Below are 23,577 nucleotides of genomic sequence, written 5' to 3' on the forward strand. Positions count from 1 at the left end.
TTTTTGCTTGTGTGCATTACACTGTTAGCAACAGACTGTAATGTCTTTAAGCATCTTTTCCCACTGTGTGATTGTAACAAAAACAATATTCTCAACGCATAGCAGGGTCTATTCTTACTCTAGTTGCCAATTGCAACTCTATGAGGGTTGCACTTAGTAACTATTTTTGCAACTGGTTTGATGGATAAAATCCATTATGATTTGCAAGTGTTGGCATTAGTGACGGCTGATGCCATTTTAACCCAGTATTTAAATCTCTCATGATACTGACACCCCAAAAAATCGCCTACTGTCACAATATAATTAAATTTTGGGAATGGGGGAATAGATAGTATGAAAATGATTGTATCACTGAATTAAAGGTGGAGGATTTGAGATATTAGGCATGATGAATTTTCCACTCAGAGGAGGGTTGCATTTTAAGATGCAAAAATCTTGAGTTGCAAAGTGTTCATAAACTTAAATTTTAGCACAGGGGTGTGTAAATCTCTGTTTCCTATGGCTTCTTGATGAGGATGTAGAACAGTGATTCACTTTTGTGTACCTGTAATGAAACTGTGTATTTCTGTGATCATCTTCTGTTGGTTTTCCTGGGTACTTCTGTGGATGTGGTTTTCTGAACTGACTTAACAGCTGGAAAGGGCAAGTACATATGGGACCAGCAGACTATAAATGCGAGCTGATCTTCGGATGGTCCCATCTCATGTGTGGTTGTTCTGCTGTGTGGAGTTGGATTGTCTTTGCAGCAGGTAGCCTGGCTGACCAGGACAAATTCTGCCTGTGTTGTGTGATTGATACAGCTGAACCTAGGGATGCTACTGATTAATATAGTTCAATTGGATAAATGGGATATTTATCTTATTTTCTCTGTTTCTTAGACACTGCTTTTTATAGTTTGGAGTAAGAGCTAAACACTGGTATGCATATTTTTGATTTTGTGTAGGTGCAAATTTGAACCTTACTTTTGAAAAGTGTTCTAAAGATTTCATCCCCCCCCCCCCCCCCCTTTTCTAATCCTTTAATTCTGTAGGTTTTTAATTGTAAAATCCGCCTACCAATCTCCTTCAGGCTTTTTGCACTTTGTTTTACATTATTTTCAGTTATTCTCCATGTTATGTCTGGTTGGTTACAGTGTGATGACCATTCTTAGAAAAAAAACACCATGGCCATTAGCACATTGTGTGATTCAATGAATAAAATAAATAAATTGAAGAGAAGGGCATTTCTTTATTTCTGACTTCTCCTTTGCTTCGCTCTGAAAAGAGATTAGGTTTTGTTCGTTCACAAAAATGTGATTTTGGTGAAGTTTAGCTTAAATAAATGATATTTGTATTCTATAATAAAATGAAGCCAGTGTTTTTGAAGAGAAAATAAATCAAATTGTTCTTTACTCATTGACTTAATGTATTTTAAGGGATGTTTTCTGGCTGAGCCACTTCATAATACATTATTCTACTGGAGAAATTTCCTATGGGGCCTGGAGACTACAGCTCAAAATACCACCGTGTGCTGCTTTCAGTGAAGGAATGGCATTACGGCAGTGTTATGCCATCATGTGCTGACACAGGTCAGCATACTCAGGAGAAGTGTTTCACATGTCTTTTTTACTACATGTGGAGGAGGGCATGGTGCTGAATAAGATGTGAACAAGGAAAATGAAGTCATTGCTTAGTTTGTAAGGGAAGACATGATCCAGTACCTGAAATACTCCACTTTTTATGGCCTATTATAAAAGTAGAAGTGGAACTTCCTGCTTATTAGCTGGCAGAACAATAATAAGGAATAAAGCTAAAACCCACACAGGTTTAGGTAGTAGTTTTTATCCCTGTTTTTAAACTAGTCATATTGTGTTGGTATTTACATCCAATTTTTCCCCACAGAGTGATTTTGTACTCATTCTCTGTACTATAGGTTGTTGCCACCTCACCGTCTAATCAATGCTCTTGACTCTTAGGCATGTTGAAGGACACTTTCTTTACAAACAGTGTTGTTTTGTGTTGCCATGAGAAAATCCAGAGTTGTTGATTTGGCTGGGGAAGACAATAATTAGTTTCTCTCTGCACCTCGATGAAACTTACTTTAAGGAACTTTCCATCAGTCCTTTTTAGAAGGTTCTGTAAAAGGACCTTGTGTCCAACTTATTTTGGGCTTGTTTTTTTGGAAGCAAATGTGTATGAAAATTACTTGTAGACTTGCAAATGCAATTGACCTTTTTTTTCTTCTATCTCTTCCCCTTCCTCCTCCCCCCTTTTTTTCTGTTTCCTTGACTGCTGTGATTGTTTTCACAGTTTCATGGTGTTTTTTAGCTCCACCACTTAGATCATGTTTTGTAGCATTTAGCTCCATCCCCCTTCCTTTGGCCATATTATGGGTGGAGAACCAACAGTGGCCTACTGGGGCTGCCCAGGGAAGAGTAAAAGTAAAAGGCAAGTGAGTAGAGATGTGTCTCCTCTCTGCATGATACCATTGCATGTACCTTTTTATATCTTTTATGTGTTGTTCTAGCTAAACGCTGAATTGACAGCGTTAGGGCACCCAAGTATTCTAGCCTGGGAAGTTTGCAATAGTGAGATGAGAGAGGAACCTAACCCATGGGACTGACGATGAGTAAGGGAAGTTCAAATAATTACTGGAAGGGCAGACACTATGGTTAAAATAGGATTGGAAAAGAAAGAGAAGGGCTGAACATTTAGCAAATACAGCATGTTTTCTGCAGTGCAGCACTGAGTAAGCCCTAGGGCACAGAGGCAGTCTGCTTTGTAGAGGCATGGTGGACTCTGCTTCAGGAGACCAAAGACAATGTGTGTTGTACCATGACTTGTCATTTCCTTGTTTTCACCAAAGAAAGTTGTGCTGAATTTGATGTTCAGATATGAGCCAAGAAAGCATTGAGAACTATGGTTGTTGCCTGCAGTGTTTAAAATGTGCTATTTCCAGAGAGCTTAGTTAGAAATGTTTATGAATATTATGTTGGTGTAAAACAAGGTGCAAACTCACTAAGCTGATCAGAGTTCATATTATATTAAGCAAGGTAACTTCACCTTGTGTCACTGAATTTGGGCAATGTAATTATTCACGGTCCACACAATTACAAATTTTGCTAGGATAGTATTAAGAAATTGTTAAACTAGTGAAACTATATCCTTTTCCTGTCTGTGGGAGATATGAGAGTGGGTAGCTCCTTGCCACCACTTCTAGCTCACCATCATATTTCTGTTCTTTTAACTGATCAACATATTTGAAGACATTAATACTAACTCTTTGGCTTGTACTTAGATCACAAAGGGTTTGAGGAGCTTTACAAGAAAACTTGTGTCAGGGTCAATCTAAAATAGTGCACTTCTGCTGCTTTGGCCTCTTCTGACAAGGCTCTCATTCTCTTTATCTGACCGGAAAAGTTGGTTGGAGCCTCTTCCACCCTGATATAATTACCATTACCACCTCACAGGAATGGATCATATCTTTCATCTGTTTGTCCTGTCTCCACGAACTGTATTGCCCTTTCCATGCATGTGCTAGAGGAAAGACCTAGAGGTCTTTCTCCTGGCTTTTGTGTGGTATCTGCTGGGACGTCAAGAGTAAGGCTCATGCCCTGCACTAAGGGAGTGCGTTTCCAGATCCCAACACAAAACAGCAATCAGATGGAAGGGCTTATACCTCCTTCCAAAGGCCGAGGAAGGGACAGAGAAGTTCCCAAAAGTGCAAGGGCTGTAGATCCAAAGATGCAGTTAGGAGAGGGCCATACTGGGTTGAAAGGTGTTGTCTCCCTCCTCTCTGTCATGCTTCATTGTTTTGGCCTGTTAGAACGTTCACGTTCAAATAATTCTTTATTGTTGAAACTTAACAATTTTCTCTCCAAAAAAAGTCCTCATGCAACTGAAACACTTCTAATGAAAAATGAGACTTCAACTTTTGAAATGGAAGCTTTTCTGCACAGAGTTACCATACAGCCTAGGAGCTGTACTCTTATTTCAGTTAGTGGAAATAGCCACGTGAGGAGAACTGAACATCTTTTTAGCAATGGTATTGGTTTTCAGATTTTTATGAAGTCTCAGCATAAAACATACAGATGTCATTAAAAAAAAACAACAGTTGATTTAGATTATTATGGCACAGCAGCCATGAGAGGTAAGAATGTATGTTTTTAAACAAAGAAGGGATAATCATTAACTATTTTTTTCCACAGAAGGCATTGCTTTCTTCCGTACTAAATATATCTCAGCGTGTAAGTGCTTTTTAATACCCAGTTTCTTTATGAACTCCTCAACAATATCTTTTTTAGTACTGTTGGGCGGTATTTGCTTAGTTAGCTGCTTTCTCTCGTATACCTCAGAAAGGGTAACGGTCATTTGGGAGGAACTGTGGGAAGCTGGAATGCAAATTCCTTGTTGTAGATATTGCACATTTCTGACTCACAGTTCTTCAGTTGTGTAAGGAGGAAGTCTGCTTGTGGGCTGAGATTATTAAAGAAAAACACAAATAGGAGTATATGAAAATAAAGTTTTCAATAATCTACATCAGGAAACTTCCAGGAAGCTGTAAAATTAAATTGTATAAACATTATTTAATGAGCTCTTTATACACTTGCCGAAAACCTGCTCTTGGTAAAATTTTAGTTTGAAAATCTCTGTGTGAAGTTACTGCTGGTGAAGAGGCACTAGTGAATAAAGCCTCCTGTTCTGTCTAGGCAGCAGCAGCCCACGCCACTATGCCAGGGTGCCTCCGCTCTGACGTGATGGGGACTTGCTAAGATGTTTTTGTCTTAGCCTTTATGGTCGTGTTATGATGCTGCCATTTATTACAGACATGATAAGAGATTATATGAAGGAACTGGAATTAAGATCTGATATAACTTGTGTAGAGGGTGTAAGTATTTGTTAGATGTGACCAGCTTTTAATTCCAGCTGTGGTGGCCAGGTTGAACTCCTGTGTGAGATCTTTAAGTGAAGCCTTCATCTTGGCCAAGTCTGAACTTTATCCTGAATCTCATAATGAAATGCTTTATGGTTAAACTGCTTCTGGTTCCTAGGATCTCGTGCATACAGGAAAAATATCAGCATTCACTAAAAGCATTTTGTTCTCACGGACGTGAGGAAAGTATGAACATATCGCCTGAAGGCTCAGAAACCAAAAAACTAAATAACTAAGATCACAAAATGGTGAAAAAGAAATACAAAAAGTAACTTCATGTATTTCTTAATAATGTTGAGAGATTTGTATTATGATATTGCCTGGAAGTGCCTGTCATGGACTATAACCCTTCTGAGTGAGGGTTTTTACAAACATAAAAAAGAAAAAAGCAATCTTTGTCATGGGGGCAGCCTGCATTGTAAGTATTAGGCAGATAATAAAATAACACGAAATATTGTCTGGCCTGGTAAGTAAAAGGTTTAACATACCAGTAACCTCTTTTTTTTTTTTTTCTTTTTTTGTAAAAATCTTTGTAAACATCAAGGTAAAGGAGAGTTTGAAGAGGATGATGGGGTGGTTTTGATGATAATACTCCTACATTAGGGGCAACGAGGGGAAAACCAACAAAGATTCTAGCTTGAAAGTTTAACCCAGGAGGAAGTGTCAGCTGAGTTCTCAGCACTGGATGAAAAATGATAGGTAAGGCAGAAATAGACTGTGAAAGTCTTTGAAGGTGAAGACAAGCCATTTATATTTTGTACAACACAAAAAAGGGTTCATTGGAGGAATACAAAGAGACAGGTAAAATTAAATTATATTTGTTGCAGGATTCTGATCAGACTGTCAGCAGGACAGGCTTGAACTGATGAGAAAAGGAACTGATGGATAAACTGATGATGGCTGAATATTTAATCTGGACAGAGATTAAATTAGATAAACATTTTTTTTTTCTTTTAATTTTCAAAATGAATCTCCAAGGCTTGTATAGGATTTTGAGGTGAAGGTCTACATAGGTCTGAGTCCAGTATAACACAGGAGTTTGTGGTCCTGAGTGACAGGCAGAATATAGGTGGTAGTGAAGTTTTAACAGGGGTATGTGGAGATCTCTGTTTCAGTTAGTGGAGTTTGATGTACAGGTCACACATGACGGAAATCAGAAATCTATGCCAAAATCTTTGGTTTGGACAGAACAAGAGAAGTATGAGGTAGAGGGGCAGACTGTGAGTTACAAGAATGGTCACACTTGTGTTTGCACCAATAAAACGGAGAAAGATGAGATAGATAGGATGTGGAGGAGAAAGGTCTGAGGCCCAACAGGATTCAGGTGATTGCTGGTGAGATGAAAAACATCATGGGTGAAAGGTGAAGACCAAGTTGAAAGAAGAATTGAGTTGAACTATAATTGTGTGTTGAATGGGCAGAGGAGAATGAAGAAACCTTCAGGCTAGGTAAAATCTGAGATTTTGAGGAAAACAATCGTTCCTGTTATAGGATATATAACGTACTATATGTAGTATATAGTAATTAATGTGATATAAAATATTTGAGAAAAACGTGTAGGAGGGAGAGACCTACTGAAAATGTGAACAGGGAAGGGACAGATAGGTGGTAAGTGAAGTTGCAGAAAAGTGAGGAGTCTGACCGTAGGTTAAAGCAAAGGGGCTAGAAGTAGCAGGTAATACTTATATTACTTTTACAGAAATAAGGCCTTTTTTGCTCAAAAGATTAGCTGATAGATCAGGTTCTTACCTGTTTCACAACTTATGTAAGTCCATCCACGTGTTGCTTGCCTTTAGCAAGTGTATTTTATAGACAAATAGTGTATTCTGCTCTTAAAATGGCAGTTTGCACTGAATAAAAGAGTCCAACAATAACAACAGTAAGGAATATTGACATAACATCCAAAGTCACTTACAAGAACAATATTTTGCAATATGAATACATTCAACAGTTATTTGATCTTTACAAAGTGACCAAAAGAGGTATCATATCATCCATGCTAAAGAGCAGCACACCTCAAACATGCAAAAACTCCTGAATTTCGAATATACTAACACATTAATTTTGCTATGTCATGCACTGAGGAGTTGGAAGTTACAGTTATTTATTTCCTTTTCAACCTAAATCTGTCCTACTTGTGCAGAGAATGTAAGGTTATAAATTTTATTAACAGATTTATGTGACGTGATGATACATGATATAACTGGCAGATATATCTAGACTTCTTCACGGGACTTTAGCTGTTCTTCTAGTCAGCATGTGCTAGATTCACCCTCAATTCCCCATTTCCTTTGATTGAGACAAAACAATCCATAGTATCTTGCTAAGATTGCCTGTCTTGACTTTGTTGTTTAAAGTGTGTATTCCCTAAAGCCATCACAGGCTGACAGCTTTTCCTAGTTAAGATGCTAGTGGGGATTAAGGGAAAAGCTAGATGCCTTGCTGCTCTCTCTAGGAACATCTGCATGAGATGGGCATCACAGATGAGGACCTGCAGCACCGGCTGAACAGCAAGGCACCCAGGGAGACCTAGGTGTTTCCAGGGTTTCTGGAGCTGCTGAGCAGTGGTTTTCAGATCATAGCATCAGTGTAGCCACCTAAAGTTTTTTAGATCTAGCAGTTGCATTCACAGGCATATTAAATAACCAGAAGTCCTAGAACTTCTGGTGTTCAGTGTAGATTTGTCAAAGTTACGCCGCTGGCATGTTAATGAAGAATTAGTCTTTTGTGCATTTCCTACAGTTGAAGATAGTTTAGAAACAAATCTGAATTTGTATTCTTGTACTAGGTTTTTTTTTCTTTTTTTTTCAGTAAAAAAGAGTGCTAAGAACAGAACTTAATAAAAGTCTCACTGATTTCATGAAAAAAGTTGCCTATGCTCTGTGTGATTATGAGTATGCATGGGTGAACAGGGCAAAGTAGAGCATTTTGTCTTTTTTCATTTATGCTATAGCCACTTACAGTTTCTTAAGGTTATGTCACCTAGAAGGCAGCACATTTTCCGACTCACAAGAACTCACAGCAGGGCGTGATATTTTTATAATGTCAAATCATAAGATTACAAGGTTCGATCATTTGAGTTGAACTGGGAGATTGAAAACACAATCTTTAGTGCCATCTGCTGGATTTTAAAGTAGAACACATGGTTTCATACAACATTTAAAAATCATTTAAAATTTAACTGTGCATAAAATGACCCAAATATTTGGCATTTTTAGAAAATCTGCTCAGACGGAGCAGAAAAAAAAATGGAAACCTCAAAATATGTTGTGAAGTCATACTGTAAAAGCGAATGGTTTAAGTCTTTTACTATATGCATGAAAACTGTGTATTGGTTCCTGTCGTACATTATCATCGGTGTCAACAGCTCATGTATTTGTGGTAAAGTATTGAGGCTGATGCTTATGAATCCAGAAAAGGAGTCATGCCCTGGGTGCTATAATGAGCCAAGTGCCTCATACAGAATTTTAGCAACAAAATACATTTTTTTAGTTGCATGAGATCTGATGTGGCCAAAGATTCACCCACTGTGTAATCTTTTTTTGATCATGCACATACATGCTGCCAGTCTGCCTGTGAAATACCAGGTACCCTCCTCAGCTGAGCCAGTTTATGCAGACAAAGCTATTTTGTTAACGTAGTGTGAGGTTTTCACAAGTATGACAATAACATTAGAGGAAGCTTGTCCTTCAAGCTTCTTGACCTCTTTGTGCTATGCTCTCAAATGTATTGTTGCATTTGTAGATACTTCTTCTATTGTTTCTCCATGAGGAGAATGGTTTTAATCCTATGTGTGGAGAGGTCTTTCTTACTTCGTAAGTAAGTTTATTACTTAATGAAAAGTGAAGCAGTACTGAAGTCTTGGGCCATCAGATGATGGTGTTGGGGATCTGAACAGTTCCAAAGGCAGAGGCACTTCCATGTTTCTAGGAAAGGATGAAGTGTCACACATAAAAGAGGTGCTCTTGGTGGCACCTGAAGTGATATGTTTTAATACATTGAGCCAAAAAGACGTTAAAAAAGGTAGATGCTGCATGCCCTTTAAGCAAGAAATATGCTAGGGTGATAAAGAACAAAATTGAAGGGACATCTGGTTCAGCAACATTATTAATATATTTTACATTTTATCAGATTAATAAACAGATTACATTAATTTTGATCTCTATTTAACTTACAAGAATTCTAATGTTTTCTTAAATCTGAACTGGGATGGTTATTTCTCAAATGAGTTCATATGTCGTATCTAACAGATCTTATTTACTTATGCAACAGCTGCTGATAGATTTTGTGGATTAAAGGACTAAATCTTAAAGAACAGATAAATATATATTTTTTCTTTTGGCTGAGATCAAAGATTTGCGGTTTCAAGTCAAATGACATTTAAACTGAGCCAAGAATGGTCGTTAAATTTATGCACTCTGTGCTAAAGTCACCACCACAAAAAACAAACAACAACAAAAAGCTTTTACAAAATATTATTATTGGAAGATATTTTTTGCTATTAAGAATTTGTTTTTCTGTTGTGAAATATCTATTCAATGAAATTTGTTGAAGATATCTATTTCAAACATAAATATTAATTTTTAATAAGAACGAACATTTAGTAGATTTTTTTTTCCTGATCAACATTATAAAAATTAATACTGAATTTAACTGTATTTGTTAGAGAACTGTTACAGAACACAACCAGATAGGAATTTCAGCTTTTTTTTTTTTTTTTTTTAAATAAGCAGTATAAAAACGTAATGAATTAGATTTCATTGTTAACCTGTGTCCTGATGTGCATGAAAACTGTAAGAAGAGTTCAGTTGTAGTGCATTGCTCTCTCTGGCCATCTTCCACCTCCTGCAGTATCTCACACTTTTGAAGGAAATTTTTTGTGAAACTTCTTCATACTGACTTATATTTGTTCTCAGTCATCAGTGTTAAGTCCTGGGATGGTTTCCACTATTTTAGTTTTAATATTTTGTTTTGTTTGTTTTTTCCATTTGTCTTTGGAGGCCAGGTGGGAGATGAAACCTCCCCTTTATGGCTACACCATTTACCCCAGTAGTAGAACTAGCTAAATTTCGGGATGCGTGATGAAAAATGGTATGAATATATGGACTTAGTCTTCTTGCACTGTAGCCTGATTGTTCTTTTTGTCTGAAGGAATTGAACCGGCATCAACGGTTCCCCCAGTCTTTACTTAAGTGCTGTTATGAAGTCTCTAACTTAACCTTTAGGTGCATGTCTACATTAAGGAATGTTTAATAGACTTAAGGTTTTCCTCTGATGAAAATGTGGCTTATAGCTTGGAAGTTAAGGAGCAACCTTGAAAAATATCCATCTGTGTTTTAGTTAAACACAGAGAATAAACAGAGTTAAACTCCAGAGAATACTTAAATCTTTTGTATAAGACAAAACTGTTAGGAGGGATTTGTTGCAACTGTTGCAGAAAGGCTAGACGTATGGGCATTCTGTCATCCCGCAAAAAGGTGAAAAAGGTGTTTCAAACCTTGGAAAAGAACTAATTGCCATGAAGACTTGCCATGAGCTGGGTAAGATTCTTCATGCTCCGTGAAAATTTGTGTTCGGTGACAATACTGGAAAATAACAGATTTTGGTGAACAAAATTCCTTTAATTTCCCTTCCAGCTCATTCACTAACCCCAGTAAGAGAGCAGCAGTTATTAATGCGCTTTCTAAGCTTCATATGGGATGAAAAAAAAAAATCAGATGAGTGTTGTGGAACTGGAAAAGAGCAGGAACAGGTGCACTGCTTTCTGTTGTCTTCCCTTTCCACATTAAGAAAGTTAGGGCTTTAAGTCTTGCAATAGCAGAGGAGAACAGGATTTAGTTTCCATGGTTTCAGTTTTTAATAAAATATTTTATATAATAAGAAATTTACCTCCAGACCTCCCCATTATTTAAATTTATTCCTTAAGCTGGTTATTATACTCATTCCTGAATGTTTTCAGGCTTTTTTTTTTTTTTTTTGCATTCTAAGTGAGCAGCTGTGTAAGATAAATTAAATCATGTGTAATCCAATAATGTGGCCAAAAGTATTCAGTTTCTCCAGTATTTTTCCTAATTCTGTTGACCCACTTTCCTCATCTTACTCAACACTGCAAAGGTTTTTTAAGGAGGCTAGTAAGAAATAAAAATAAAACAAAAATTCCCTTTGCTATTCCTGCCAAGTTTTTCATTAGCATAAAGCATTAAGTGTAATGCATCATGTTTGTACTGAGGGAGAATAAAATATTTGGATTCTTAGCTTTCCCCTCTATTGCTGCATCTGTACAGCGTGCCTATATGAGGTCATTATTTTTTAGTGTGAGAGTTAGTATGAGCAGTGATATTCCTGCCCAAATTGAATGTGTATTTTACTGTGATTTCCAATGTTAAGTTGAATCATCTAAATATTTTAAATATTTTTAGAATTATTTTCTAAATGAGTATCATCTTAAAGTAAAAATATCCACTTCACGAAAACAGTATTTTATGTAAACAACACTGATTTCTTATCTCTTAGAAGTCAAAACATCACACTCCAAAAAAATAAAATAATCCTGCAGTAAAACAGAATTCTCTCACTACGTTGGTTAAATGGAGACATCAGCCTCTGTGCTAACTAAGGGTGTAAGTAGCTCAAAGCAGGTGGAAAGTTATCATTAAGACCTCTATAGACGATACACCTACTCATACCATTTATTAAACTCAAGATTACCTGTTTCTATTATTAACCTATGTAGTTGTTCATGATTTTTTTTAATGTTGTCCATGGAGATGCAGATTTAAAGCAACACCTGAAAACGTGGGTGGGGAGTCTGTAGATGTCATATAGCATGGTGAAAAGACTTAATTGTACACGTGCCCTATTGTACTCTCCCACTTAATCTGCTCAAGGTCTTTGCTCAAGGTAATGAAAACAAAGCTTAGGAGTTGCAGTGCTGTCCTGGTGCACCTACAGAAAAATGTCTTAATCGTATGATTTGGTCAATAGTAAGGTAGTTAACTGAGCTGAAATGTAATACTTTGATTAATTAAACTCCAGGATGAGGTTTCACATGGCAGCTGAGTTGATATAATAGCTCATTGCTACAAAATGGGCAGTCCTACTTTCTCCTTGTCCTTCTCGTTTCTGCCTTCAGGAGCCCATGTCCTCCTTCCCTTTGAGGTCTCCAGTGGCCTGCTCAGAGTGGAGTGATTCAGCAAGCTAAATAATGGTTTCTTTTTTTTTGGCAGGAAAATTGATTTTCTGTTGGTTCAGGTCTATGGATTATCTCATTGAGGAGGGCTTGGTAAATGTCCAAAGAAGCATCAATAAGTGTGCATACAGGAGTAGGAGAGGAGCTGGACTGCCCCTTCTGGAATGGCCTAGGCCTTTGGCTCGTTCCTCTCTGAAACTTTGCCATCAATGTCTCATAGAAACCACCAGGAGAAAAGGTTTTCCTCAGAGATAATGTTATGTAGCTGTAACGTAGGTCTTCACATCACAGTGATATGAAAAAAAAACACTTGATTACTTTATATTGCTATTTTGACTTACAGAAAGGGAAGTGAAGGATAGAGAAGTAAATTTGCTTGCCTAAGCTCATGATTTAAATGGTTTTATGATTTAAAAGTTGGGTCTTCCGAGCAGTAGGATATTTAGCCAGTTGGTGAGCATGCTGTCAGACAATTTGTTACTTGGGGCAGCTGGAAGAGAAGTGCTACTCCTTTAAAAACACATCTTCATCTTAAAAATCTATATACTTGTTAATACTTCAATAGTTAAGTTGAAAGATATCTCTGTAATGAGGGACAGGAAACCTTAGATAGTCTCGCAGAGCTCTGTAATTAATACTAATGAGAAAATATTACATTCTGTTAATATATGGATTTGACTTTAAAAAAATCATATTCTCCTAGTGCTAGTGTAATTGTAGTACATCTTTAAGCTATATGTGTTAGTAATCTGTATTTTGAAACTATAAGTGTAACGCTATAACTGAAGATTGAGCGTCCTTTTCTTTTTTTTTTCTTTTTTTCTTTTTTTTTTTCTTTTTTTCTTTTTGATTACACCTGCTGGATAATGTTGATTAAAAGACAATGCAAAGTTGCTCAGGCAATTATCTTTCAGTTTTTATTTTGTACACGGTAGATACTTCTATTTAAAGCTATGAATTTTTTGCTGTCTTTGTATATTTGGATCAATTTCTGGTCAAGTGAAATTATTTCCTCACTAGCTTTGAAGTAAACCTAACAGGAAAACATATGTCTGTTAATTTTTTCCTCTAGATTCTTCTATACAGTCTTCCAAATGTGGTGTGTATTTGATATGAAGTGCACTATTATTGTGAACATGCTGAGAATATTAGGTTTAGTTTAAATTGAAAGAAAGAAATACGCAGTAGTATTATTTCCTCCTATTATTGCTATATAAACTTTTTTCTCATCTATGCAGGAGGTTGCATCAACAATTTGAAAGCTATAAAGAGCAAGTAAGAAAGATAGGGGAAGAAGCCCGCCGTTACCAGGGAGAGCACAAGGATGATGCTCCAACATGTGGAATCTGTCATAAAACAAAGTTTGCAGATGGTTGTGGCCATTTATGCTCTTATTGCCGGACCAAGTTTTGTGCTCGATGTGGAGGTCGTGTCTCCCTGCGATCAAACAATGTAAGTCTTCTGATGTGTACTCTTAAGAAAAACCCTCCTTGACATTGTAACACTGCAGATTGTTCACCTTAAGTTTGGCATTTCATGCTTCATTTTACTTAAGAATTTCACTCATCACTTCATTATGAGGTGTGTATAAAGTAGAATAATGTATTTTGGAGATACTTAAGGTTCACAGAGTTAACTAAAACAAAAGAATACATCGTGTATAGTTCTGTTAAGTGATGGCTCAAAGGAAGTAGTTGTTTTGGAGAGTGAAAGAAAAAAAAACCTTTTGCTGAGGTCATACTCTACATTGAGAAATTTTTATTGAACTCATTTCATTTTAGATTTCTTTATAGAGATTTTTGTATACACTTATAGACTTTGCTTCTTTAAAATCAATCCATTTTTGGTTAGGGAAAAAAGGCCTTCCTTACCACAAATAGAGTGTTATGTCAATTTATTTTAAATTTATTTAAAAAGTAACACAATAGATTAAACTGGATTAGGTATACTACTTTCAGGGAGGTGAGATAAATCTTCCTCTGTTAGATGCAGTAGCTGTCCACAAAATTGAAGGGTAGCCCAAAATTCCCTCTGTTTGGTCAGTCCCTTATGAGGAACTGGCCACTCACCTGTACATGACTGGTAGGATCAATATTTTGAAGACTACTGTCCAATGATTATTTTTAGTGGATCATCTAGTGTCCTACAATGTATGACATGGTTTTGTTGACTAGCATGAGATGACATAACTTTCTCATATGACTTTAAGTTGCCAATCTTTCCTGGGAGAAATTCATCTCTTTGCATCAATGTAAATTCAGTTAAAGTGGTCATCAGTTCTATAGCAGATAAACATGTTCACAACAGAACAGGTTTTACTTCCTTTACTCTAAAACTCAACTGAATAAGGGGTTTTGAAATTTGATGTAAACAAAGAAAAAGCCCATAGAAATAAGCCCGTTTCATTATTATTTTGGAAGTTCTTCATAGCTCTGATGTACCTGTGAGTACAATAAATAAAATTCTGTAAAAAATACGTAGATGTGTTTGGCAAAAATTGTGGTACCTTCATATTTTAAGATAAATGGATGCATTATATTGTATCACCTGCAGGTGGTATCACTAGAGCAAGTCTGTGAAAATATAGTTTATTTCGATAGGTTAGGTTATACTATTAATTAGAGTACATATGATACAGCTTATTATTTACTCAGGAAGAAACTGAATATACATTAATTGTTTTTCATCTACTGTTTCAAGTCACAGAAATGGAAACTGTGAAAGTTTCCATTCAATTGTAACTTGTCTTTCCTTTGTTATGTTGTTCATGGTTCTGTGGGTTAGGGTGGGAAAACATATTTTCTACACATGAAGTAGTACGATCTTTTGATTTGAAGCTTTTTTTTTCCCTGAAATTTTGTTTTTAGCTCTTTGTAAAGAGTTATTAGAATTGCATTTCTTTGAAATCTGTCTATTAATACTTGCCTATTTTATTCTTTTTCTCTTCTTTTTTTTCTTTTCTCTTTTTTTTTTTTTTTTCTGCTTCCTTGGATGCTTTCCCAAAGGAGGACAAAGTGGTTAGAATCCATGCTTTTTATCATTTATTATTATAATGTTGTTAGTTAACTGGGAAACATATTAATGTAAAAAAACCTGAACTGAAATTGTAAAATGATCCAGAGGGGAGGGGGGGAAGAGCAGAAAACCTAACAACCAGGCCCATCCCATCCTTTAGTTGAACAAACCTTTCAAAGATAGCCCAACAAGGAAACCCAAGTCTGTTGTCTTACATTAGGACAATGTAAGAAATTAATTAAAAATTGAGGATTATTAATAGGCCAAAAACTAGAGGAGGTAATTAAATATAATCAAGTTTTATTGCATAAAAATGTCTTTGGTTAACAATTTGACTTTTTGCATGCAAGTTCCTTCCATCAGCTCCAGGAAATCTAAACTAATAATTAAAATGTAATTTTATATTGTTTGATATGGTTTGCTGTGTTTTGCTTCTGGCTGCAGCAAAAATTCAGGGAATTTGTGTAAAATCAGCCATTTGATTTTTACATTTGAAGTAGTTTGCATAGGCAAAGGATAATGTGTTGAAACTGTACATGGGAGTGAACACGTGGAGTGAATCTTTTGTGACTGTGTAGTTACCATTTCACAAAACAGTAAAGCTGCTTTGGGATCAAATACTGGCTTATACCAAAGGTGTAAGGTGAGTGTAGTTCCCTGTTCATATCTGCATCATGTGCACAGAGGAAAGGGTGGCAGTACTTGAGCAGGACAGTGTGTGTCCACTTACACCTCTTCCCAGGCAGGTCTGCAGAAGGTATTCCAAACTTTAACTTTGAGACTTAGTAGTGGGAATTAGTCTGCTTCCCAGGTACTTCAGCTGAAATGAGTGTGAAGAGATTACAGTCCAACATCGGTTTTGAATTGCAGGTGATAGTGCTACGTTTGCATTATGAAGTGGCTGTGTGCCACAGCTCACATCATAGCATAGCTATAACTTGCAATTACTACTGCATAACACCTATAGAGAATGACTTCCATCACCTCTTCATATTGTAGTATTTTTTTTATAGGCAGTTGTGTTCTGAGAACATGGTTGGTTTTTTAATGACTGTGAAATGTAACTTGATACAGCTTCATTCTACTGTTTAATGTGTGGTTCTCTGAACAAAGTGCTGAAATAATTCAGGACTTCCAGATTTTTTCCATTCTATTAATCTAAGGATTAGATTAAGATAGTGTGAAAAGCTTCATCTTGATTTTGATTTGTTACTAAAGCAGCGTACCATTGATGAATCCACTGGGTTGCACTGAAAGATTAATGCACTTGCAACAAAGATGTCTTCAGGACCAGAAACAGCAAAGCTCTTAAATGCTGAAAGTGCCATGTAGGTACAGTACAGCCACATAGATTTTGGAGAGCAATCAAGTTGAACTTTACTTGAGCTGCTTCTATGCTTGAGACATCCTTCATGCTTCTGTTTTGAACAAAAACTTTGCTAAATAGTCAGAACTGTGCTAGCACACGTGTTTTAAAGATTGCGTCTTTGATGAGGTGACAGCTTAGGTGTTTGTTTTTGAATTGTGTCATTTGAGATCCAGAAAATAGACTCCACTGCCCTAAAACATTCTGAAGAAATATGTGCTGAAGACATACCTGACTTTTCTGGATTGTCCTAAATTCAGTAAAATATACCCTTGGTGTTTGCGCTTGCCTTGGTGTAGGTTTCTTTGTGTTGAACTCCAAGCTTCCATATGCCAAGAAAATGACATTTTTACCGTGTGATGAAGCTGTGACATCCATTTAACAGCTGAAAAGTCATGGTAGTCAGAGGGAGAATGTCTAATAATTAGGGCTGATTGAGTAAGGAACATGGAGAACTTTTTTATAAAGTATAGTTGCTTTAACAGTGTCTGACTTTGAGAGCTAATAGACCATATGATATGAATTAATTAAAAAATATAACTACATCCCTAATAATAATGTCTTTTATAAGCAGGATAATATGTGTAATTCATACAAAGCAACAACAGAAAAATATCATTTCTTAATTATTTTCAGTGGCTCAACATTTCTGACTAGTCTACATATAGGAACAATTTTTTTAATGTTGTGAATTTAATGTTAGTAAAGTTTTTCAATGTGTTTAGATGAGCCTTGTTCTCTCCGTGTGATTTTTTACCAATATAAATTATATTAAATCATGTGCACTCAGTTCCTACAAGTTAGGTGTTCATCACTTGGAAAGGATGTTGAAGTGTGAGTTGTCAAAGCGAAAAGTCAAGTATGGTATAAGACTCAAGGTATTTCTGTTAGTATTGGGTATTTAAACCATGATTGGTAGTTCTAATGAGACCCCACCTAGATGTTGTGTACCATGCGTTAACCATCTTTGATAAATTCAAGCTGTGACAAGCACAAAGAAAGGCATACAAAGGATGTTCAAGTAAAGAGTTCATCATGTGAAAGAAGTCTAGAGAGTTTAGAGGGACAAACGGTAGATAAATTTTAGTTAATACCTCGAAATACAATATTTATACAATAAGAATAACCTTTAAGCTAGACGACAGTGAATACTTAAGACCAAATGGATGTAACTTGGCTGTAAATGCTTTTGGTTTGGAAAGAGATTTTTTCAATCACTAGACTAAAGATTTGGGAAAATCTTATTGGAGGGAAAAAAATAAACCAGTAGAATTGTAAAGGTTGAATTTGGCAAGCTTAAGAAAGGATTTATGTGATGTGGTTGCTCTTGATTGTAGGGTCCCTAAGAGGTCCTTTGCAGCTATTACTTCTAGCTAAGGTATTTTTAAAATAGGCTGTAGGTGAAATAATACCTCATTTGAAGCCTTCAAAGCTGTTCTTTACCTTTTCAAGTAAATACCAAATATATTTTAAGGACTGTTCCAAAAATATATAGCAGAACTTATTATATTCTCCCCCTGTTTAAAATAATAAAGAACATCCCAAAACATTAATCCCTTGTAGCAGGGCTAGGCTTATGGGAATTTGGTGACTCTAGTGCACTTAGAAAATTAATTGGCAATAACTAGTACATCCCAGTGGCTAATGAGGCATATACCTTTTAATGATTCTTATTTTAATACGTTGAAATGCATTACTAAGTATGTATCTAAAGTTCTTCCATGTCCTTTGATTATTGGTTAGCTCTTCATACTTCTCACCTGAGCCTGCTGTCAAACAGGAGGACTCTAAGCTAGTTCCTTATTTTAGGCTGGCTTAGATACAGTCGTGCAGTGAGAATGTGTTAATAATGTTAGTAGTAGTGGTGGTGGCTGGGTTTACTTAAAACTGTTGGTGGTTATGCAGTGTACAGAAAAAATAAAAGTGTTTTCCTTTGTATTACCTTAGTATTCAGAAATGATGGTATGCTATGACAGTCTGTTTCATTGTGAGCACTGAACCTTTGTGTATGCTTTTTAAGAAAGCAAAATTTTAGTAAAAGGATTTTACATGAATAAGCATTTTTGAAGGAAGTTATGAAGGTGTTCATTGAAAATCTGGCTGGACTGAACTTTTTTTTTTTTTTTTTTTTTTTTTTTAATTTGGTGGATCACTTGCTAGATATTGTCAGTTCCTTAGAGAGTGTCAACACTTTGGCTCTGGATCCTTCTGTTTCTGCTTCATACACCAGCATTGTAATTGCCAAAATAGTGGTGTGTTTGTTAATTCACCTCCATTTCTTCATTTTCACTTCCATGCTCTTTCAGTGTCATTTGCTCTTCCCTCAGATGTGAACTACCAGTGTGAGTAGGGCAGTGGAGAAGCAGGCAAAATGCCTGGCTAGCATTCCTCTGCCGTTTTGGCTGAGTCCTCCCAACGTCCTGGCTCCCACTGCTTGTTCTTTTTTTACTGCAGTTGTACCAGAGCATTGTATAGCAAAGGCCACCTGCAAATAGGACTTCCTTGCTTGCAGCACTCCTGTAAAAACTTTTTCTTAGTATTTGCTTATGAAATGTACAATGACACGTTTCTTTTGTGAACACCTGATATATCAAGTAGTACAGCTGTTTCTCCCTCCTTACAGAAAAGGAAGAAAATGTAGGTTATAAAAGTAGCCTGAATGAGCAAATACAGTTTCTTCAAACCAAAACTGAAGAATTTTGTGAGGTGCTGTGGGTGTTTTGAATGAAATGAAATTTGCAGGACATCAACAGAATTAGGTGGAAAATCAATATTTCAGCTTAAGTTATTTATTTACCCCTAGCAATCTATCATTCTACAGCCTTCATTGAGACTGTGATTTTTGATCTAACTTAAACTGAAAAGAATTGGGAGCAAATGAAAAATAATTTTTCTACCATTTTTCCCTTGTTTTCCAGAAATGTTAGTTATGCAGAACAGAGCAGTTTGCTTGCTTATTTTTCTGTTCCCATACGTAAAGGGTGACTGACAGGAAATCAGGATGTAAAATACATTACAGTTAGAGAGATGCATGAGAACTGATTTACCTGAACTTAGTTGTATGGGATTACAGAAAGTAATGTTGATTGTCAGTGCTGTGAAATACTAGAGATTGACATTTCTGATCTGGGTTTCACTGAAATTATTTTCATTTTAGTATAATGTCAGTGATTTATACTCTGAAAGACAGACAACTTGGAAACACTTCCATAATCGTGTGTCAGGTGTTTCCACAAGGTGTTTATCATTTAGTTCCTCTGAAGTATGTTTAAAAGCTGCTTACATAATGGCATGCTAATTTAAGCCTTAACAACTTGAATGCATGTGCCGTACAATTCAGAAGTGTACTGATGGTTTTAACACAAGTTGTTAATATTGTCAGAACAAAATGTCCGAATTGTCAGGAATGTTTTTACATTTTCTTTCACAGAACTCTTATGTCAAATTGTCCATTAAAAGGATAATTTATGCAAGCTCTGACTAATACAGATGTAGCACCAAAAAAAGTTACATCAGGAGGAGATAAAATTACATGGCAAATTGGAAAGTGATAGTGAATAAGTTCTGTCTCTATAGCATCCCGCATAATTTGTTTTCTAAAAGATTTGGGACTGGTTATGCATCAGGGAAGAAGTACCACTTTTCAGTAATCACTCCCTGAAACCGTAGCTTCCAGCAGATGAAACAAGGAGAAAAAAAAAAAAAAAAAAAGTCCTGCCGGAAGCTGAGAAATTCTACCTGAAGTGAAATACAGAGGTCCTTCCTTTCCTTTCCTTCCCCTTCTGGGAAGTTAGTTCACTGTCAAACAGAATGTTAATTAAAAAAAAAAAAAAAAGCTTAAAATTAGCTTGTGCTTCACCATGTTTGCTAAAGCAGCCATGTTCAACTTTAGTAAGTATTTTTCAGTGTCTGACTAGCAAAAATGATTGCTTAATTCTTGTATACAAAAGAAAGAAACAAACAACAACAAAAAAACCCACCCACCAAAAACAACCAAAGAAAAACCTTTATAATTCCCTGCAGTTTTAGTACTGCATGTTATCTTATTTTATATCTTGTAATTTAAGTACCTTTGTTTCACATTAACTGATTCAAGATAAAGAATATGGGGAATGACTTTTCTATTTTATTTTTTAGTTAAGAAAATGTCAGCAATAACTTTGAGTGTAATAATTCCTGCCATAGCAAAAGCTTGTGTTAAATATATATATATATATTGATAAGATCTCAAAGGTCAATAAGGCTTTTCAAAAAAGCTTTAATCCACCTTCTCTTGCATAATCTCACGTATTGGATATGTATATGTGGCATGTGTACAATATACAAGCATATATTGTATAGATTTTTTATATTCTTACATATATTGTACGTGAATTTACATAAATACACGTGATATATACTCTAGTAAAGCTCTTATGAAACGCCTTATTGACTTTTGAAATCTGTGTATCATTCAGGATAATTAAATCAATTAAATTATCATTACTTGTATACCCATTTATCTTGACTTTTTTTATTTCAATGTCTACGTTTTACACTGTATTTTAAATATCACAAGAGGACTTTTTTTTTTCCCCCAGACTGATGCTATTTCCCAGGTGTGTGTTATTTCATAGTAGTAAAGGGTTAATAGATCACTTTTTTCTTACGTATTCTTAAGAACTAATAAAATTAAAAAATAGCTTCTTGATTTCTGTGTGTCAGCAGATCTTATCCCTTTTATCCCTTTGTTACATTACTGAGCGATAAACACATTTTACTGCAGTCTTGTATCTCTTGATCCAAGAAAATAAAACATTTTAGAGAAAGGTGATATTAGGGATTTGAGAAATAATTCTTGTTTCAGAAAGTGCCGCAATGTAGAAATATATTTATTCATGTTGTGTCAAAAATGGAAATGATCCATGTAAATATAGAAGTGGGATAAGGGTGTTATTTAAATGCAAATATTTCCAGTCAATTGGTTTCAACAGCAGATATATACTGAAAAGAAGGGGAAGTAAGTTCTAACAGTTGACATCTGAGATGAGATTTCTTGTGTGTTGTGCTTTAAGAGAGAGGATAAAGGAAGCTGGAAATACTGACAGTGAAACACAATATGAAGAAGTCACGACAAGGGCCTTTTTTGTTTGGTGTATTCTATGCCTTAAAATAATGAACACTATACTAAAAGCTATAACTTTATAATAAGCTCTGATCCCTATCTTTCAGTGCAATACAGTTTTGAAAATGATCGATTTGATGTGATAATGTAGGCATATCTGGTGTAACATAAAAGGAAACAAAATGGTTTGAATCACATACAATCCTATTTTTTTTTTGCCAAAATCTGTATATAATTTCATAAAATTAGTACAAAAATATCAGACAAAAATTGATCAAATGATGTGTTCATATGGATGAAATCATTTTTTTTTCTACATTTCATTGCATCTGCTTATTAATTGCGACAGATTGGAAATAGATTAATAGTATTTGATCACCCTTTTGCTTGTGATTTTGCCATCAAAATTTTGCAGATAGTTATAATATTGGCACATACAATTAAAATCCTAGTTTTAAATAGAGCATTTCTTTTTTAATGAGTGATTTCCCGTGACAGGAACCTTTTAAAAAGAAATTATTGTTGCTGACTCATTAATACTCTCAGTGAATACCACGGCTTACACTTAAAATAAATATTTAAGGCTTATAAAGTCGATATTTCAGGTTTGACTCTTCTTGCTGTATTTAGAATTAAGGCTGGTTAGCTGCGGACAGGAAGGGTGTCTGTGTTTTGAACTGAGGAATAATAATAATTATTTGGGAATTGTTTGGGAATGTGGCCAGACTACTTTGTTCTTTTTCAAACCAGTTGACCTACTGGGGATCTGTACTACTGGAGTTGGGCACAATACTTAGCTGCTGAGTGTACTGACTGACTTCTGCTTTATGAGAATATCTGTCTCTATATTTCATCATTTCCAAAGTACTGTAACCCCAGGGATCTGTTCTAACTCCTCTAGTTCTTCACTCACTACAACATGTTTCCATGTCAACAGAAAGTAAAAATCAACCTTAAATGCATGCAAAAACAGTGTAAAATAAGCTGCAGTTTCAATTAAGAGGTCACCATACTTACTTGAAACTGTTGTTATTGCTTCCTTTCTCCATGTTACACCCATCTAATCGTCTGAATTTTCCTCAGTGTACTATTTTTCCAAGTCCTTTAATTCATTGTATGAGTTTCTTTAAATATATTATTTTCTTTTGATGACAAGGCAAATCCAATCTCATTATAATTAATAAGACTTTCTGTTATCTTATAGTCCAAAATTGTTTTTTTTCACTGCCATATCAAATATGCAGTCATTATTACTTCAGAATTTATTTTGCTCTGCTGCATTTCAAACTAAGCCAAGTTGTCCTGTGTAAGGTATTGTGTATTTACCGTGTTTTTCTTGTTTCTGTCATAGAATAATATGTTAGTTGTCAGCAGTACAGAAATGGTAGCTATCAGAGGTTTCCAAAACACAATGCACTGTATCTAATAAATACAGCATAATTTTCTCTCTGTTATGAAATACAGAACTAAAGAGGACATGCACTGTGATTAAAAAATACGGAGAAAGTATATTCATAATATTAGCTTTAAAATTGAAAGTATTCTATGTTTTCACATAACACGTAGGTGTCTCAGTTGGGCTGTATGTAACCCTTTTTCAGACTGAATCTGTGTTGAGAAATCATCTTAGAGTATAAAAACCAGGAGCCGGTAATAAGGAGGTGGCTAATGCAGAGATTGTGAATGGTATATGTAACTTTAATTGGTCCACATTCAGCTTCTCTGAAGTCTGGTTCGAACATATTTAATAAGTTCACTTTGCCAGGTAGGTACAACTCTTTGAAATTAGTGATCTGAAAGGACAGTGTGGAAGCCAGCATGTTCTACCTAAGTGAGGGTGGGGTGAGCAGGATATAACCCACTTTCCCCCTTTTTCCTGAGTATTTATCTAGTAAGCCTAGTCATTGGAAATTAATTCATGTTGTGCAATGCTTTAAAAATAGAAATTTAAAAAGTGCTTTTATTACTGTTGAGAAAAACACATAAGTGTAT

General features: G+C 35.6%; 1 protein-coding gene across 31 annotated transcripts in view; it reads left to right on the forward strand.

Annotated features, from left to right (window-relative positions):
• RIMS1 (regulating synaptic membrane exocytosis 1) overlaps positions 1-23,577 on the forward strand; it is a 317,413-nt gene that overhangs the window by 99,443 nt on the left and 194,393 nt on the right. For 24 of the 31 annotated variants that reach the window (XM_083830868.1, XM_083830867.1, XM_083830840.1 and 21 more), the window contains 2 exons: positions 13,339-13,552; positions 15,106-15,117. The exons of 2 other annotated variants lie outside the window; for them this stretch is intronic. In XM_083830868.1, the coding sequence (XP_083686994.1) occupies positions 13,339-13,552; positions 15,106-15,117 (226 nt within the window). Of the gene's footprint in view, positions 1-13,338; positions 13,569-15,105; positions 15,118-23,577 lie in introns of those variants that run through there. 5 more of the 31 variants (XM_083830842.1, XM_083830870.1, XM_083830872.1 and 2 more) reach the window with 2 other exon arrangements.

Source organism: Anser anser (genome assembly GCF_964211835.1).
Source record: "Anser anser genome assembly, chromosome: 3".
In the NCBI taxonomy this organism is placed as follows: domain Eukaryota; kingdom Metazoa; phylum Chordata; class Aves; order Anseriformes; family Anatidae; genus Anser; species Anser anser.